The following is a 19,074-nucleotide window of genomic DNA, read 5'->3' as shown; positions in this document are numbered from 1 at the left end:
AATGAATCAACGTGGGAAAGGATAAAAAATAAAAATATGAACGATTTCTCAACAAAAAAAAGTATCAGTGAACGCTTGAATAAATGAACGACGAAGTCGCTGGAAGCGAAGCAATAATAGCGAGGAGAGCTCGCAAACATGCTTCAAAAGACACTTGGAAACGAGTGCCGCCGCGTGCCGTCCACTGTTTTTCCCTCTTTCGGCCGCTGAGAGGCATCACTAGGCTACCACTTACCCGTCATCCAACCACGACGGGCCCACTGTAATCACATCATGTTAACATGGGAAGGTCTGAAGTTGCCTCTGAATGTCACATACCAACAATGTGATGGGGACACATATAGCCATATAAATGTAGACGCTGACACACGAGCATTGTGACTAGAAGGTTAAACAGAAGGTTGTCTTCGGGATCTTATAACGCGCAATATGGAGAGGAGGAAAGCCACGGGAGTATACCACGGCATCCCTGTGTCCAAAATGTAGACTACATATTATGGGACGGGCGGCACGTTTATTTCGCTAATTGGGAAAGTTACAAAATATACAATGATTATAAATGGGTCTTATCTGAACAGGTCGTCGCTGGACCCGTACGAGGAAGTGTTGAACCGCCCTCCGTGGGTTACTACAACTTTGGGGTGCTTCCTGATATTCACTATCGTGGTTGATATTTTGGGCAACCTTTTGGTGATATTCTCTGTCTACCGGAATAAGAAACTAAGGAATGCAGGTGAGTAATGTATACTATTGTGCACGAGGTCGGAGTAGCCAAAGTATTGTATTGTGTTTATAAACAAGTTTCAAATTGTTGTATTTGACACCACATTGTTTTGATACATTTGAGTCCGAAATATGACAACAATAAAGGACAGGCGTTTGGGTAAAGCTATATACGCTGTTCGCGCGCACATGTAGAAATTAACAAAACAAGTAGGTTTATTTGTGCAGAATTTGTGATAGACCTACTACCTACATCGATGAAAAGCAATAAAATGCACGGGTCTATCCCAATTAATTTAGTTTGAGCTTAAAGCTACGGTGAAAGTAATGATCCGGTGGCATTTGGAGGTAGCTACCCGCGCGTTATAGAGGATGCCGTGCCAATGTTGGTAGCCTGATCGTATACCCCAGGCAATAACAATAGCCAGAGAGGGTCAATGAAAAATAGACTCGCCGAGATAGATTGACACGCGCCGCCCGCAACTACTCAAGAGAAACTATAGGATGGACCGCAGTGTATTTCAGCAGACATGTGCGCCACAGGCTCCACATGCTTAGTTTGAGTTTGCATTTCACATCTTATCAATCATGTAACTAAACTGGGATGTCTGAATGAGAACTATCCGTTTTATTTTTCAATGGAAAAATTGGATTAAGTGACAGAAGATGCGTCACGTGCGCACTTGGGTTTTATCAATTGGGATCGGAGTGGGGCTGCTGTGTCCTGCCTATTATCACCAGATGGCAGATTGGATATAGAATGTGTTTGATATTATAATGTGGGATAATGTCGTATGTAGGATAATGTTGTATGTTGTACAGTATGTATATTTTAAATGCATTATAGTATTGTACTGTGGAGTGGTTGTTTAACTTATGTTTGGATATTTCATGTCTTAATGATTCTATTCCAAAGTACAGTACTGCTGTAACCCTGTGATAAGACGACATTCTTGAGTGAGAACGCAATAATACACATATCATAAAAATAAAAAAATCTCTTCAGCAATAACATTGTGATTTGATAGGCTACATATAACATGTGCGCCTGATAGAAGTTAAGCTGTTGAGAAAATACATATTTAGTCCTACATTATTACTGACTGGTGAGTTCTCCAAATACCAAATGGACATGCTTTGGGATCCGGTGCCGCTCTGGACATTCAATGACAGATTGGAATTTTAGACGAATCCACATTGTACACAGCTTTGAGAGTTTGTAGTTTACTGGAATGTGAATCTAGATAAATTACTTTTTTTTTTACCCTCCAAATTACTTTTTTTTTCTTTGACGTTTCATGATATTAGTTGCGTTTGATTGACACAGCCTAGACCTAATGTCAAACGCAGAGCATCTTTTAAGTGATTTAAGAAAAATATATTTGTGCCAGTCATATTAAGACCCTCCCCCTAATGTGAAGAATATTATTATTATTATTAAGGCTTCCTGTAATTCCTTGTCCCACCCCCCTCACCATCCTGATTTATCATTATAATCACTTCCGTTTGATATAAACATACACAGAATTGCACAATTGCTTTGTCCTGGATGTGAGTCTTTGAATAGTTTATACAGCAAATAGAATTGAACATAAAAAATCACATCTTTTTAATTTGGTATGACATGTTTGATCATATTTTATGGTGCCCAGTCTGTGGCCAAAAAAACGATACTTATTTAGGGAGCACATCTTTGAGGACGGGAGGGATGATACATTTAAGTGCACAGAGTTCAATTGATTTAACAAGTGCAGTCTCTCTGGGTGCATCTCAATAGTCTGACGTGGCTCCCTCTCCTCCTTCTGCGTCAATAATGGCTGCATCTCAACAGTCTAAAGTGGCGCCCACTCCTTGTCCCATGTGCTTCATTTGCACTGATCTGAAAGTCCTAATGGTAGTCCCGAATTATTAAACTGCTTCACCTGTCCAGTCCAGCCCTTTCACATCAGTGCAGATGAAGGAAAGGAGACAAGTCGAGGAAGCTACTTTAGACTGTTGAGAGGAAGCCGTTGTTGTCAACTTCACAGTAGCTGGTGTCCTATTTTTCCTTGTACTTACTCACCCTAAAGTTATTCTTTGGTTTGTCAGTTATCTCCTTGCATTGTCATTATAGTTGCAAATCCTTGCTACGCCACTGCTGAAAACGAACTATAAATTAAGTATCTAAGATGTGCCAAATCAATTGTTTCCAGCTCAGGGCTCCAGCTAGGTATTTTGGCTCCCGAGTGGTGCAGCGGTCTAAGGCACTGCATCGCAGTGCAAGAGACCACTACAGACCCTGGTTCAAATCCAGGCTGAGTCACATCCGGCTGTGATTGGGACTCCCCTAGGGAGTGGCGAACAATTGTCCCAGGTTTGGCCGGGGTAGGCTGTCATTGAAAATAAGAGTTTGTTCTTAATAGTTAAATAAAATAAAAAAGTGGTTTGTGAGCTAAGTGGCTAACTTGCTAGATCAAGCTTATTGGTTACAGCAGAGACAATTAATCCCCTGCTGGATCAAGATCCCTGCTGCATAAATGCCTTTTCATTTCTTTTCTTTTATTTTTATGTTTGGAAAGAAATAGCGGCCCTGCTGGCAATACCGTATACCCCGGTATGGTACAGGAACGGTATGAAGGTATGAAATACCGCCCAACCCTAGTTAGAATATCTGATTTGAATAAAACCATTTACACTGACATGAATATCCATTCAGTCTTTTGTCAGCTTTCTACACAACAATAATTCATGTCATTAATAATGGACCTATGTGACAGGCTTCAATTGAGCCACGTGAAAAAATGTGGTATCTCTCTAACACTGTTTCCACAACAGCGTTTGGCGAATACTAACATCCCTTAAGCAGGCCAGCCAACCAGTTTCCCTGTATCCTTAGTTTTATGCCTTTCAGGAGCGTTTGCAATTTCCCTGCCCTGTTCCCAAAGATGGTGCATGTCCAACTCAAAGCCCTCACAATTTTCTTTCTATTCAAGCCTCCCAAAAAAGGAAAAAACCCTACATTGGCAAATCGTATGCCTCATGGCAGCTATATTGATTGACACTTTTCCTTAGTATTTTCTAGGTCTATAGGCATGGAGTTGTCTCACCAGGCTACATAATGTTTGACATGGTTGTTATTTATGGGATGGAATGGAATGCATGTGCCGGTTCGTTTTGTCAATGTAAACACGGATTATGACTTGACTCCTCGAGCAGTCTGCGAGCTATGGATAAACCGCAGACAACCAAAGTCTGTTTGTTGATGCTGACCAAAATGGGGTTTTGTGGTATGGGAAAACTCAGGCATGGGAATAAACTGAAATAACAGAATGGCTTTGAATTCCATGCAAGTTTCCATTAACTTGCATCCCAAATGGCACCCTCTCTATGCAGTGCACTACTTTTGACCAGGGCCCATAAGGAGAATAGCGAGCCATTTGGGACACTGATCATGCCTATTTTCTCCTCAGCGGATATTTAAGTATTTTGTAAAGTTCAGACAAAGTGCTAAGTCCCATAGCGTTGCTAAAACAGATTGGTCCAATCGTGGAGTAAGGTTCATTTTGGGCATCCGGGGAACGTGGAAGCCACCACCACCTCTGCCCATGTGGCCTGCCCCTTTGCCAGCGAACAGAATGGCTGTGCCGCAGAAGAGTGTGCGTGTGTGATTGACTGCACATTGAACTTTAATCTGAAGCACTCTCTCTCAACCCAGCGATGTTGCATTGCTTTCCATCCTTTCAGAAGCAGAATGTTGTTTGTGTGCCAAAGTTTTGAATACACGCTACATGCACGCTTGTGTGTGTGTGTGTTTGAGGTACACCAGGCACAACAGCAGTGTTTACTTGTCGTGTTGTGTATGATTTAGGGCAGGTCATTCAATTTCAATTGATCATTCAACTTGTGCCAGACAATAAATCTTGGCAACAGAGAACTTGAAGACATGACATACCTGTACAGCGCATTGGGAGAGTATTTAGACCCCTTAACTTTATCCACATTTTCTTACATTACAGCCTTATTCTAAAATGGCCGAAAAAAAAATTCCTCGTCAATCTACACACAATTTATTTTTATTTTTTTTCTACTGTGTTATTGACTTGTTTATTGTTTACTCCATGTGTTGTCTGTTCACACTGCTATGCTTTATTTTGGCCAGGTCGCAGTTGTAAATGAGAACGTGTTCTCAACTAGCCTACCTGGTTAAATAAAGGTGAAATATATTTTTTTTACAAATAAATAATAATGAATATGTGGAAATTGGTTTTTAGAATTTTTGGCAAATGTGTTAATTAATAAATAACAGAAATACCTTATTTGCATAAGTATACTATTTACTATTAAACACAGGTGCATCCTGTTTCAATTGATCATTCTTGAGATTAAAAAAAACAAAACATTATTTAACAAAGCAAGTCAGTTAAGAACAAATTCTTATTTACAATACCTGCCTAGGAACAGTGGGTTAACTGCCTTGTTCAGGGGCAGAACGACAGCTTGTCATGGATGCGAACTAGCAACCTTTCAGTTACGGGCCCAACACTCTAACAACTAGGCTACCTGCCGCCCCATGTGTCTACCTATAGTAAATTCAACTGATTGGACATGATTTAGAAAGGCAGACACCTGTCTATATAAGGTCCCAGAGTTGGCAGTGCATGTCAGAGCAAAATCCAAGCCGTGAGTTTGAAGGAATTGTCCCGAGAGCTCAGAGACAGGATTGTCTTGAGGCACACATCTGGGGAAGGGTACCAAAACATTTCTGCAGAATTTCAGGTCCCAAAGAATACAGTGACCTCCATCATTCTTTAATGGAAGGTTTGGAACCACGAACACTCTTCCTATAGCTTGGCCAAATTGAGCAATTGGGGGAGAAGGGCCTTGGTCAGGGAAGTGACCAAGAACACTTGGTCACTCTGACAGAGCTCCAGACTTCCTCTGTGGAGATGGGGGAACCTTTCAGAAGGACAACCATCTCTGCAGCACTCCACCAATCAGGCTTTTATGGTAGAGTGGCCAAACGGAAGCCACTCCTCAGTAAAAGGTACATGACAGCCCGCTACGAATTTGCCAAAAAGCACTTGAAGACTCTCAGACCGTGAGAAACAACATGTTTTTCAGTGACAGGGACTCACAGACTAGTCAGGATCAAGGGAAAGACGAACGGAGCAAAGTACAGAGAGATCCTTGATGAAAGCCTGCTCCAGAGCGCTCAAGACCTCAGACTGGGGTGAATGTTCACTTTCCAACAGGACAATGACCCTAAGCACATAGCCAAGACAATGCAGGAGTGGCTTCAGAACCTGTCTCTGAAAGTCCTTGAGTGGCCCAGCCAGAGCCCGGACTTGAACCAAATCGAACATCTCTGGAGAGACCTGAAAATAGGTGTGGAGCGATGCTCCCCATCCAACCTGACAGAGCGTAAGAGGATCTGCAGAGAAGAATTAGAGAAACTTCCCAAATACAGATGTGCCAAACTTGTAGCGTCATACCCAAGAAGACTTATGGATGTAATCTCTGCCAGAGGTGCTTCAACAAAGCAATGAGTAAAGGGTCTGAATACTAATGTAAATGTGATATTTCCGTTTTTTTTTAAAGAATTTCGGTAACATTTCCAAAAACTGTTTTGCTTTTGTCATTGTGGGGTATTAAAGTACCAGTAAAAAGTTTGGACACACCTACTCATTCCTTGGTTTTTCTTAATTTTGACTATTTTCTACATTGTAGAATAATTGTGAGGACATCAGAACTATGAAATAACACACATGGAATCATGTAGTAACCAAAAAAAGTGTTAAACAAATCAACATATATTTTATATTTGAGATTCTTCAAAGTAACCACCCTTTGCCTTGATGACAGCTTTGCACACTCTTGGCATTCTCTCAACCAGATTCAGGAGGTAGTCACCTGGAATGCATTTAAATTAACAGGTATTCCTTGTTAAAAGTTCATTTGTGGAATTTCATTTCTTCTTAATACATTTGAGCCAATCAGTTGTGTTGTGACAAGGTAGGGGTGGTGTACAGAAGACAGCCCTTTTTGGTAAAAAACCAAGTCCAAATAAGCAAATAGAAAAGACAGTCCATCGTTACTTTAAGACATGAAGGTCAGTCAACGAGGAAAATTTCAAGAACTTTGAAAGTTTCTTCAAGTGCAGTCACAAAAACCATCAAGCGCTATGATGAAATGGGCTCTCACGAGGACCGCCACAGGAAAGGAAGACCCAGAGTTAGAGTTAGAGTTACCAGCCTCAGAAATTGCAGCCCAAATAAATGCTTCAAAGAGTTCAAACACGAGCAATGGACATTAGACCGGTGGAAATCTGTCCTTTGGTCTGGTGAATCCAAATTTGAGATGTTTGGTTCCAACCGCCGTGTCTTTGTGAGATGCAGAGTAGTTGAAAGAATAATCTCTGCATGTGTGGTTCCCACCGTGAAGTATGGAAGAGGAGGTGTGATGGTGTGGGCATGCTTTGCTGGGGACAGTGTCTGTGATTTATTTAGAATTCAAGGCACACTTATCCAGCATGGCTACCACAGCATTCTGCGGAGATACGCCATCCCATCTAATTTGCACTCAGTTGGGCTATCATTCATTTTTCAACAGGACAATGACCGAACACACCTCCAGGGTGTGTAAGGGCTATTTGACCAAGAAGGAGAGTGATTGAGTTCTGGGTTAGATTACCTGTCCTCCACAATCATCCAACCTCAACCCAATTGAGATGGTTTTGGATGGGTTGTACCGCAGAGTGAAGGAAAAGCAGCCAACAAGTGCTCAGCATATGTGCGTACTCCTTCAAGACTGTTGGAAAAGTATTCCAGGTGAAGCTGGTTGATAGAATGCAAAGAGTGTGCAAAGATGTCATCAAGGCAACAAATACAAAATATATGTTGATATGTTTAACACTTTTTTGGTTACTCCAATTCCACATGTGTTATTTCATAGTTTTGATGTCTTCACTATTATTCTACAATGTAGAAAATAGTAAAAACAAAGAAAAACCCTTGAATGAGTAGGTGTGTCCAAACCTTCGACTGGTACTGTATGTGTAGATTGGTGAGGAAGAAAAAACGATGTCACCCATTTTATAATAAGGCTGTAACGTAACAAAATGTGGATGAAGCCAAAGGGTCTGAATACTTCCCGAATGCACTGTATGTCTACACTACAGAGTCTGATTATAGAGTCTGGTGTAAAATCTATATATGGTCTACAAGCAATTCGTATACTATCAAATTCATGTATTTTCATGTATACACATTACAAGTTTCAATGATGTTTAGGTAAAGTTCAGATTCAAACTTCAAGTTCCAAAGTTTGCTTTCGTTTCATTAAATGTTATTTTGGATCATCATAGAATCCAAACCCCACTGCCACTCCAGAGTCTGTTATTGTAGCTCCAAGCGTAATACATGATTTCTAAGCATATAATACGGCATTAAGTGCTTTGCGTATGTCTCCATTTATGACAAGCGTTTACGGCCCCTAAATATCCCACTGGCTTTGTTGCTAAACCTCTTTAACGGAAATTGGTACACAGCACAGTGACGTCAAATTAGAGGGCTCAGTGAAAAAACAAAAGACAAATCTTCTTTTTGGAGGGAAATTGATATTTTTAATTGCACTGATTTCCCCCAGCGTCCTGTTTGAATTTCATCTAGAGGGGAAGACATTTTAAATCCCAATTGAACTCTGGGTCAAACTAGATTGAGTTTTGTATTTTTGAGACCATTCTGTTGTACTAGACACACCGAACCAACAGCAACTCTAAAGTATAGAACAGTGTTTACAATATTTTGATTCGAATAGATAGTACTTTATTGTGTGTATTAGGTACAGAATTTGCACTGCGTTCAAAGAGATTCCACAGCAAAAGAGAGACATGATATAGTCATAACATCAGACACACAAATTCATGAATTTATTCATATTTGACACAGGTCTAGTATTCACTAATCATCTGTCAATGGACAGCCTAGAATGTTTGAGTGACAGGGAAATACATAGGGTGTTGTGAACAGAGCTGTTTGTTCACCTCTCTGACAATCTGCTGCCCAATATCTGTCATTGGAGTGTACCAGTGTCACGCCCTGGCCATAGAGAGGCTTTTATTCTCTATTTTAGTTAGGCCAGGGTGTGACTAGGGTGGGCATTCTAGTTTCTTTATTTCTCTGTTTTCTGTTTCTATGTTTTGGCCGGGTATGGTTCTCAATCAGGGACAGCTGTCTATCGTTGTCTCTGATTAGGAATCATACTTAGGCAGCCTGTTTTTCCACCTTAGTTGTGGGTAGTTGTCTTTGTTAGTGGCCTGTATAGCCCTAGGTAGCTGCACTTTAGTTTTTGGTGTTGTTTTGTCTTGTTTTGTTGATGACATTCTTAATAAAGGAAAATGTACGCTTACCACACTGCACCTTGGTCCGGTCATTTACCTGACGACTTTTGTGAGAGAACTACCCACCACAAACGGACCAAGCGGTGTGGCCGGGAGGAGCAGCGTTTTCTGGAGGAATGGACATGGGAGGAGATCTTGGAAGGCAAGGGACCCTGGGCAAAGGCTGGTGAGTATTGGTGTCCAAGGGAGGAGTTAGAGGCGGCGAAAGCAGAGCGGCGACAATACGAGGAGTTGGCACAGCGGAGCAGGCTCGAGAGGCAGCCTCACGAGGAGATTGGAGACCTGAGGTTGGAGACCTGAGCCAACTCCTCGTGCTTACAGTAGGGAGCGTGGTACTGGTCAGGCACCGTGTTATGCGCTGGCGCGCGTTCACAGCCCGGTGCGCTACATTCCAGCTCCCCGCATTGGACGGGCTAGAGTGGGCATCCAGCCAGGACGGATGGTGCCGGCTCAGCGCGCCTGGCCTCCAGTGCATCTCTTCGGCCCAGGATATCCTGTGCCGGCTCTGCGCACTGTGTCTCCGGTGCGTATGCACAGCCCAGTGCCCCGCATTTGCCAGGACGGGTTGTGCAGGCTCTACGCTCGAGACCTCCAGTGTGCCTCCACGGACCAGTGTATCCGGTGCCTGCTCCAAGAACCAAGCCTCCTGTATGTCTCCCCAGCCTGGTAAGCCATGTGGCAGCTCCACGCACTGCCTATACATCTCCTCACTCCAGTGATGATCCATGGCACGAAGCCTCCAGTGATGATCCATGGCACGAAGCCTCCAGTGATGATCCATGGCACGAAGCCTCCAGTGATGATCCATGACACGAAGCCTCCAGTGATGAACCATGGCATGAAGCCTCCAGTGATCATCCATGGCACATCATCCATGGCACAAAGCTTCCAGTGACTAGGGTGGGCATTTTAGTTTATTTATTTCTATGTTTTCTGTTTCTATCTTTTGGCCAGGTATGGTTCTTGATCAGGGACAGCTGTCTATCGTTGTCTCTGATTGGGAATCATATTTAGGCAGCCTGTTTTTCCACCTTAGTTGTGGGTAGTTGTCTTTGTTAGTGGCCTGTATAGCCCTTGGAAGCTGCACGTTCGTTTTTGGTGTTTCATTTTTTTTTTGGCGACGTAAAGGAAAATGTACGCTTACCACACTGCACCTTGGTCCGGTCATTTCCCTGACGACGTTCGTGACAACCAGACAGAAGAAGAGTCCCATTTTAGACCTGTCTTGTAAAGTTCAAGGTTCCTTTTGCTGGATGCACGTGGCAAACATAGTATCGCCAGAATGTAGTGTTTTGTATTTACATCACAAGGATTGGAATGAGTACATGTTGGCACCAGGTCAATTTGTTAGATCTAGTTGCAGCAGTCAACTTCTGTTGCATAGTCAAAACAATATCAAAGTGAGGCCTCCCGGGTGGCGCAGTGGTTAATGGCGCTGTACTACCAGAGACCCTGGGTTCGTACCCAGGCTCTGTCGTAACCGCCCGCGACCGGGAGGTCCGTGGGACGACTCACAATTGGCCTAGCATAATCCGGGTTAGGGAAGGTTTGGCCGGTAGGGATATCCTTGTCTCATTGCGCACCAGCGACCGGGCGACCGGGCCGGGCGTAGTGCATGCTAACCAAGGTTGCCAGGTGCACGGTGTTTCCTCTGACACATTGGTGCGGCTGGCTTCCGGGTTGTGTTGTGTTGTGTTAAGAAGCAGTGCGGCTTGGTTGGGTTGTGTATCGGGGGACGCATGACTTTCAACCTTCGTCTCTCCCAAGCCTGTACGGGAGTTGTAGCGATGAGACAAGATAGTAGCTACTAAAACAATTGGATACCATGAAATTGGGGAGAAAAAGGGGTAAAAAATAAATAAAATGAAAAACTATCAAAGTGAGCTGTCATGCTGTTCCATAAAGACGTCAACACCACCTGTTTTTGGGCAGTATAGGGTATACCGGGGTATTTTGAAATAACAACTGTATGATTTTCAATACCGTAAAAAAGAAAAAGGGGATGCGCCAAATAAATGATCTCCAGTTAATGGCTCCAGCTGCGCATTTGGTTTGCTAACTTGCTAGATCAGTGATTCTTGCAAGCTGATCAAGAGACTTGATCAGCTTTCAAGTTCAAGTCTATTGGTTACAGCAGAGACACGTGCAGCTTCCTAGGGCTATACAGGCCACTAACAAAGACAATCCCCTCCTGAATCAACATCCCTGCTGGCAAAATTAGCATTGTGCGCCCCCCCCCCCCCACCCCCCACAAAAAAAACATTTTACTCCGGTATGGTACAGGAATTGTATGGTATGAAAATCTGAATACTGCCAGACCATAGCACTCAATACCCATTATTTTTTTTATTTGACCTTTATTTAACTAGACAAGTCAGTTAAGAAGAAATTCTTATTTTCAATGACGGCCTAGGAACAGTGGGTTAACAGCCTTGTTCAGGGGCAGAACGACAGCTTTTTACCTTGTCAGCTCAGTGATTCGATCTAGCAACATTTTGGTTACTAGACCATCGCTCTAACCACTAGGCTACCTGGCGCCCCATTACAGGCCCATGCTACAGGCCCATGCTGTGTAGACTCCTTGCTTGGACAACAAATGGTTCAAACATGTTTTTGATATTGGCTGTTGCATCTAATGCAAATCCCAAAAGCTCTCAAACAAAGCAGCAACAGTACCACTCTTTGAAACAGTGTAAAGTTTGCATCTGGGAAGTGGGATGAGATGTCTGTGTCCTTCTTCCCCATCCAGGCTGCAACACATCCAGCCGTGATTGGGAGTCCCATAGGCTGGCGCAGAATTGGCCCAGTGTCGTCCAGGTTTGGCCGGTGTAGGCCGTCATTTTAAATAAGAATTTGTTCTTAACTGTCTTGCCTAGTTATATTTAGTTGCATAGCTTTCTAAGTTGGATATGTGTAACCTTGGTTGATATGCTCAAACTTTTCATGATGTCTCGTCAGTTGGAATTTCTACAAAACCATCCGCCGAGAACCAGTCTGTTACCACAGAGTTTGCCTCGCTACACTACACTGCACTGCACAGCTTGCCTAACAAGGGAATTGGTAACGTTCCCTCAGCATAAGAACATGTTTAAAACAGCACCGCAATGCTTCAAAACGATAACCAGAAAGTCACATTGCGATCGACATCTTTGCCAACTCTTACCAGTGAGCCTTGGCCAAAAAAGCTGCATGCTCCTGTTGATGTCTGTTGCCGCGGCGACTGCCAACACTAGGAGTCAAGCAGTGGTGGGGGGATAGGGCATGTTGTCAGGAGCAAGGAGGATGGTGGGTAAACTCAGGTGAGGGCCGCGGGAGTGTATGACCTGGGGGTGCCTTCGCTGCGTGTATGTGTGCTGGTGGCTTCCCTGTGTGTGTGTGTGTATGTGTTGGCAGCTTCCCATTGTATGCGTGTGTGTCTGTGTTGGTGGCTTCGCTAATGTGTGTGTGTCGGCGGCTTTGCTGTGTGTGCGTGTGTGTCCGAGCTGCATCAATTAATAATTTGTTAGGAAGACGTCGATTAGAGAGCGAGGCCTGCCAAAGCAACGTTCTCCTTAGTTCTCGTCATAACCCACTTAACATCGGCCGTAAATCAGTCTCAACATCACCTCCAGTCAACTAGGGCAATAAAAAAGGGAAAGTCGTCCACACCAAACATGACATAATACAGAACATTAATAGACAAGAACATCTGTCTGTGTGTGTGATGTGTGTCTATCAAGACACCCTGGAGCAGTGAGCAAACTTAATGAAAGGTTTGGATTGTGTTGTGTGGTTCAAATCGAATCAAATTTTATTCGTCACATGTGCCCAATACAACAGGTAGACCTTACAGTGAAATGCTTACTTACAGGCTCTAACCAATAGTGCGGAAAAAAACAAGTGTGTGTGTGTTTGTGTGTGTGTGTGTGTGTGTGTGTGTGTAGGTAAGTAAAGAAATAAAACAACAGTAAAAATACATTTGAAAATAACAGTAGCGAGGCTATATACAGACACCGGTTAGTCAGGCTGATTGAGGTATTATGAACATGTAGGTATGGTTAAAGTGACTATGCATATATGATGAACAGAGAGTAGCAGTAGCGTAAAAAGGGGTTGGCGGGTGGTGGGACACAATGCAGATAGCCCGGTTAGCCAATGTGTGGGAGCACTATTTGGTCGGCCCAATTGAGGTAGTATGTACATGAATGTATAGTTAAAGTGACTATGCATATAAGATAAACAGAGAGTAGCAGCAGCATAAAAGAGGGGTTGGGGGGGGCACACAATGCAAATAGTCTGAGTAACCATTGGTTACCTGTTCAGGAGTCTTATGGCTTGGGGGTAAAATCTGTTGAGAAGCCTTTTCATCCTAGACTTGGCACTCCAGTACCGCTTGCCATGTGGTAGTAGAGAGAACAGTCTATGACTGGGGTGGCTGGGGTCCTTAACAATTTTCAGGGCCTTCCTCTGACACCGCCTGGTGTAGAGGTCCTGGATGGCAGGCAGCTTTGCCCCAGTGATGTACTGGGCCATACGCACTACCCTCTGAAGTGCCTTGCGGTCGGAGGCCGAGCAATTGCCGTACCAGGCAGTGATGCAACCGGTCAGGATGCTCTCGGTTCAGTTATAATTCTTCTGTTATCATCACTCCTTTGGGGATGGACGGAGGGGGGAGAGAGAGAGGTAGAGAGAGACTAATAGAAAGGGAGGGATACAGAGACATTTCATCTGTGGAATTTGTTCCTTAAAGATGAAAATAGAGCACTTTTCTGGGCCCCTATTATTTTGCCTATTCTGTTCCCACTGGGCACAGACGTCAATTCAACGTCTATTCCTTGTTTGTTCAAACATCATTTCATTGAAATGGCGTGGAAGCAACGTTGATTCAACCAGTGTGTGCCCAGTGTGTTGCTATTTATAGGGCTCCCGAGTGGCGCAGCTGTCTAAGGCACTGCATCTCAGTGCTAGAGGCGTCACTACAGACCTGGTTTGATTCCAGGCTGTATCACAACCGGCCGTGATTGGGAGTTGTCACGAATCCCGCTGAAGATGGTGCCTCGCCCTGTTCGGGTGGCGCTCGGTGTTCGTCGTCGCCGGCCTACTAGCTGCCACCGATCCCCTTTTCTGTTTCATTTAGTTTTGTCTGATTAGTTGCACCTGTTTCTTGTTTGGGTTTGGTTTTGGGCTATTTAAACCCGGTAGGCCCGCCGGCTTTTGTGCGGGCTTGTTTTTCTGTTTATGGTGTGTGAATATTTTGTGGATTCCATTTTTCCGAACAGTTTCGTCCTGTTTGTTGGACTGGGTCTTCATGCGCCCTTATGTGTGTGGTGTGACCGTCTCTCTGTTTTTTTGGAAGTAAAAGATCCACATCTTTGAACTACCCTGCTCTCTGCGCCTGACTCCTCCACTCACTACTTCTAGAAGCCGTTACAGGAGTCCCTAGGTCGGTGCACAATTGGTCCTGTGTCAGGGCTTGGCCTGGGTAGGCCTTCATTGTAAATAAGAATTTGTTCTTAACTGACTTGCCTAGTTAAATAAATGAAATATATACAGTTGAAGTCGGAAGTTTGCATACACCTTAGCCAAATACATTTAAAGTTTTTTACAATTCCTGACTTTTAATCCTAGTAAAAATTCCCTGTCTTAGGTCAGTGAGGATCACCAGTTTATTTTAAGAATATAAATTGTCAGAATAAGAGTAGAGCGATTTATTTAAGCTTTTATTTATTTCATCACATTCCCAGTGGGTCAGAAGTTTACACACACTCAATTAGTATTTGGTAGCATTGCCTTTAAATTGTTTAACTTGGGTCAAACATTCTGGGTAGCCTTCCACACGCTTCCCACAAAATAAGTTGGGTGAATTTTGGCCCATTCCTCCTGACAGAGCTGGTGTAACTGAGTCAGTTTTGTAGTCCTCCTTGCTGTCACACGCTTTTTCAGTTCTGGCCACAAATGTTCTATTGGATTGAGGTCAGGGCTTTGTGATGGCCACTCCAATACCTTGACTTTGTTGTCCTTAAACCATTTTGCCACAACTTTGGAAGTATGCTTGGCATCATTGTCCATTTGGAAGACCCATTTGCGACCAAGCTTTAACTGGACTGATGTCTTGAGATGTTGCTTCAATATATCCACATAATTTTCCATCCTAATGATGCCATCTATTTTGTGAAGTGCACCAGTTCCTCTTGCAGCAATGCACCCTTGCAACAGGATGCTGCCACCCCCGTGCTTCACGGTTGGGATGGTGTTCTTCGGCTTGCAAGCCTCCCCCTTTTTCCCTCCAAACATAACAATGGTCATTATAGCCTAAAAGTTATATTTTTGTTTCTTCAGACAAGAGGACATTTCTCAAAAAAGTAAGATTTTTGTCCCCATGTGCAGTTGCAAACCGTAGTCTGGCTTTTTTATGGCGGTTTTGGAGCAGTGGCTTCTTCCTTGCTGAGCACCCTTTCAGGTTATGTCGATATAGGACTCGTTTCATTGTGGATATACAATGGGGAGAACAAGTATTTGATACACTGCCGATTTTGCAGGTTTTCCTACTTACAAAGCACGTAGAGGTGTGTAATTATTATCATATGTACACTTCAACTGTGAGAGACGGAATCTAAAACAAAAATCCAGAAAATCACATTGTATGATTTTTAAGTAATTAAATAGCATTTTATTGCATGACATAAGAATTTGATACATCAGAAAAACAGAACTTAATATTTGGTACAGAAACCTTTGTTTGCAATTACAGAGATCATACGTTTTCTGGATTTTTGTTGTAGATTCCGTCTCTCACAGTTGAAGTGTACCTATAATAAAAATTACAGACCTCTACATGCTTTGTAAGTAGGAAAACCTGCAAAATCGGCAGTGTATCAAATACTTGTTCTCCCCACTGTAGATACTTTTGTACCTGTTTCCTCCAGCATCTTCACAAGGTCCTTTGCTGTTGTTCTGGGATTGATTAGCGCTTTTTGCACCAAAGTACGTTCATCTCTAGGAGACAGAACGTGTCTCCTTCCTGAGCGGTATGACGGCTGCGTGGTCCCATGGTGCTTATACTTGCGTACTATTATTTGTACAGATGGACGCGGTACCTTCAGGCATTTGGAAATTGCTCCCAAGGATGAACAAGACTTGTGGAGATCTACATTTTGTTTTCTGAGGTCTTGGCTGATTTCTTTTGATTTCCCCACGATTTCAAGCAAAGAGGCACTGAGTGTGAATGTAGACCTTGAAATACATCCACAGGTACACCTCCAATTGACTCAAATTATGTAAACTAGCCTAACAGAAGCCATGACATCATTTTCTGGAATTTTCCAAACTGTTTAAAGGCACAGTCAACTTAGTGTATGTTAACTTCTGACCCACTGGAATTGTGATACAGTGAATTATAGGTGAAATAATCTGTCTGTAAACAATTGTTGGAAAAATGACTTGTGTCATGCACAAGTAGATGTCCTGACCAACTTTCCAAAACTATAGTTTGCTAACAAGAATTTTGTGGAGTGGTTGAAAAACAAGTTTTAATTACTCCAAACTAAGTGTATGTACACTTCAGACTTCAACTGTGTATATACAGTATATCACAAAAGTGAGTACACCCCTCACATTTTTGTAAATATTTGAGTAAATCTTTTCATGTGACAACACTGAAGAAATTACACTTTGCTACAATGTAAAGTAGTGTGTACAGCTTGTATAACAGTGTAAATTTGCTTTCCCCTCAAAATAACTCAACACACTGCCATTAAAGTCTAAACCGCTGGCAACAAAAGTGAGTACACCCCTAAGTAAAAATGTCCAAATTGGGCCCAATTAGCCGTTTTCCCTTCCCGGTGTCATGTGACTCGTTAGTGTTACAAGGTCTCAGGTGTGAATGGGGAGCAGGTGTGTTAAATTTGGTGTCATCGCTCTCACACGCCCTCATACTGACTGGTCACTGGAAGTTCAACATGGCACCTCATGGCAAAGAACTCTCTGAGGATCTGAAAATAAATATTGTTGCTCTACATAAAGATGGCCTGGGCTATAAGAAGATTGCCAAGACCCTGAAACTGAGCTGTAGCACGGTGGCCAAGACCATACAGCGGTTTAACTGGACAGGTTCCACTCAGAACAGGCCTCGCCATGGTCGACCAAAAAAGTTGAGTGCACGTGCTCAGCGTCATATCCAGAGGTTGTCTTTGGGAAATAGACGTATGAGTGCTGCCAGCATTGCTGCAGAGGTTGAAGGGGTGGGGGGGTCAGCCTGTCAGTGCTCAGAGTACGCCGTACACTGCATCAAATTGGTCTGCATGGCTGTCGTCCCAGAAGGAAGCCTCTTCTAAAGATGATGCACAAGAAAGCCCGCAAACAGTTTGCTGAAGACAAGCAGACTAAGGACATGGATTACTGGAACCATGTCCTGTGGTCTGATGAGACCAAGATAAACTTATTTGGTTCAGATGGTGTTGAGCGTGTGGCGGCAACCAGGTGAGGAGTACAAAGACAAGTGTGTCTTGCCTACAGTCAAGCATGGTGGTGGGAGTGTCATGGTCTGGGGCTGCATGAGTGCTGCTGGCACTGGGGAGCTCAGTTCATTGAGCGAACCATGAATGCCAACATGTACTGTGACATACTGAAGCCGAGCATGATCCCCCTCCCTTCGGAGACTGGGCCGCAGGGCAGTATTCCAACATGATAACGACCCCAAACACACCCCCAAGACGACCACTGCCTTGCTAAAAAAGCTGAGGGCAAAGGTGATGGACTGGCTAAGCATGTCTCCAGACCTAAACCCTATTGAGTATCTGTGGGGCATCCTCAAACGGAAGGCGGAGGAGTGCAAGGTCTCTAACATCCACCAGCTCCGTGATGTTGTCATGGAGGAGTGGAAGAGGACTCCAGTGGCAACCTGTGAAGCTCTGGTGAACTCCATGCCCAAGAGGGTTAAGGCAGTGCTGGAAAATGATGGTGGCCACACAAAATATTGACACTTTGGGCCCAATTTGGAAATTTTCACTTAGGGGTGTACTCACTTTTGTTGCCAGCGGTTTAGACATTAATGGCTGTGTGTTGAGTTATTTTGAGGGGACAGCAAATGTACACTGTTATACAAGCTCACTACTTTACATTGTAGCAAAGTGTCATTTCTTTAGTGTTGTCACATGAAAATATATACTCAAATATTTACAAAAATGTGAGGGGTGTACTCACTTTTGTGATATACTGTGTATATATATATATATATGTCTCTCTGTCTTCAATACTCTCACAAGTACCCTATAGCCCCTGAGCCGTCCTCTTCTTTATCCCTAACCTTTTCATTTTCTTTATCCCCCATATTTCTTTATTCCTCTTCATTATCCCTGACCTCTTCCTTCCTCTTCTTTATCCACAACCACTTCCTTCCTCTTCTTTATCCCTGACCTCTTCCTTCCTCTTCTTTATCCACAACCACTTCCTTCCTCTTCTTTATCCCTGACCTCTTCCTTCCTCTTCATTATCCCTGACCTCTTCCTTCCTCTTCTTTATCCGCAACCACTTCCTTCCTCTTCTTTATCCCTGACCTCTTCCTTCCTCTTCATTATCCCTGACCTCTTCCTTCCTCTTCTTTATCCCCCACCACTTCCTTCCTCTTCATTATCCATGACCTCTTCCTTCCTCTTCTTTATCCACAACCACTTCCTTCCTCTTCATTATCCCTGACCTCTTCCTTCCTCTTCATTATCCCTGACCTCTTCCTTCCTCTCTTCTTTATCCCCCACCACTTCCTTCCTCTTCATTATCCCTGACCTCTTCCTTCCTCTTCTTTATCACCAACCACTTTCTTCCTCTTCATTATCCCTGACCTCTTCCTTCCTCTTCTTTCTCCTGCTTTTCCTCCCTCTTTCAGGGGCTGTTTTTAATCATTTACAATATAATACAGTGTAAACCTCTTTCTGCTTGAAGTGCACTGGGGATGACGCAATTTGGCGGGCTCAGTATAACCTAATGCTCGTCCGAGGGGA

At 43.4% G+C, this 19,074-nt stretch overlaps 1 protein-coding gene across 2 annotated transcripts in view; it reads left to right on the top strand.

Annotated features, from left to right (window-relative positions):
* Positions 1 to 243: 243 nt before the first annotated feature.
* Positions 244 to 19,074, top strand: part of mtnr1aa (melatonin receptor Mel1a) — a 58,224-nt gene continuing 39,393 nt past the window's right edge. Inside the window, 2 exon segments of one of the 2 annotated variants that reach the window (NM_001124262.1) lie at positions 430 to 482; positions 579 to 733. In NM_001124262.1, the coding sequence (NP_001117734.1) occupies positions 430 to 482; positions 579 to 733 (208 nt within the window). 2 annotated transcript variants of the gene reach the window in all.

Source organism: Oncorhynchus mykiss, chromosome 10, assembly GCF_013265735.2.
Source record: "Oncorhynchus mykiss isolate Arlee chromosome 10, USDA_OmykA_1.1, whole genome shotgun sequence".
NCBI lineage: Eukaryota > Metazoa > Chordata > Actinopteri > Salmoniformes > Salmonidae > Oncorhynchus > Oncorhynchus mykiss.
This window is presented reverse-complemented; position numbering and strand designations above follow the sequence as displayed.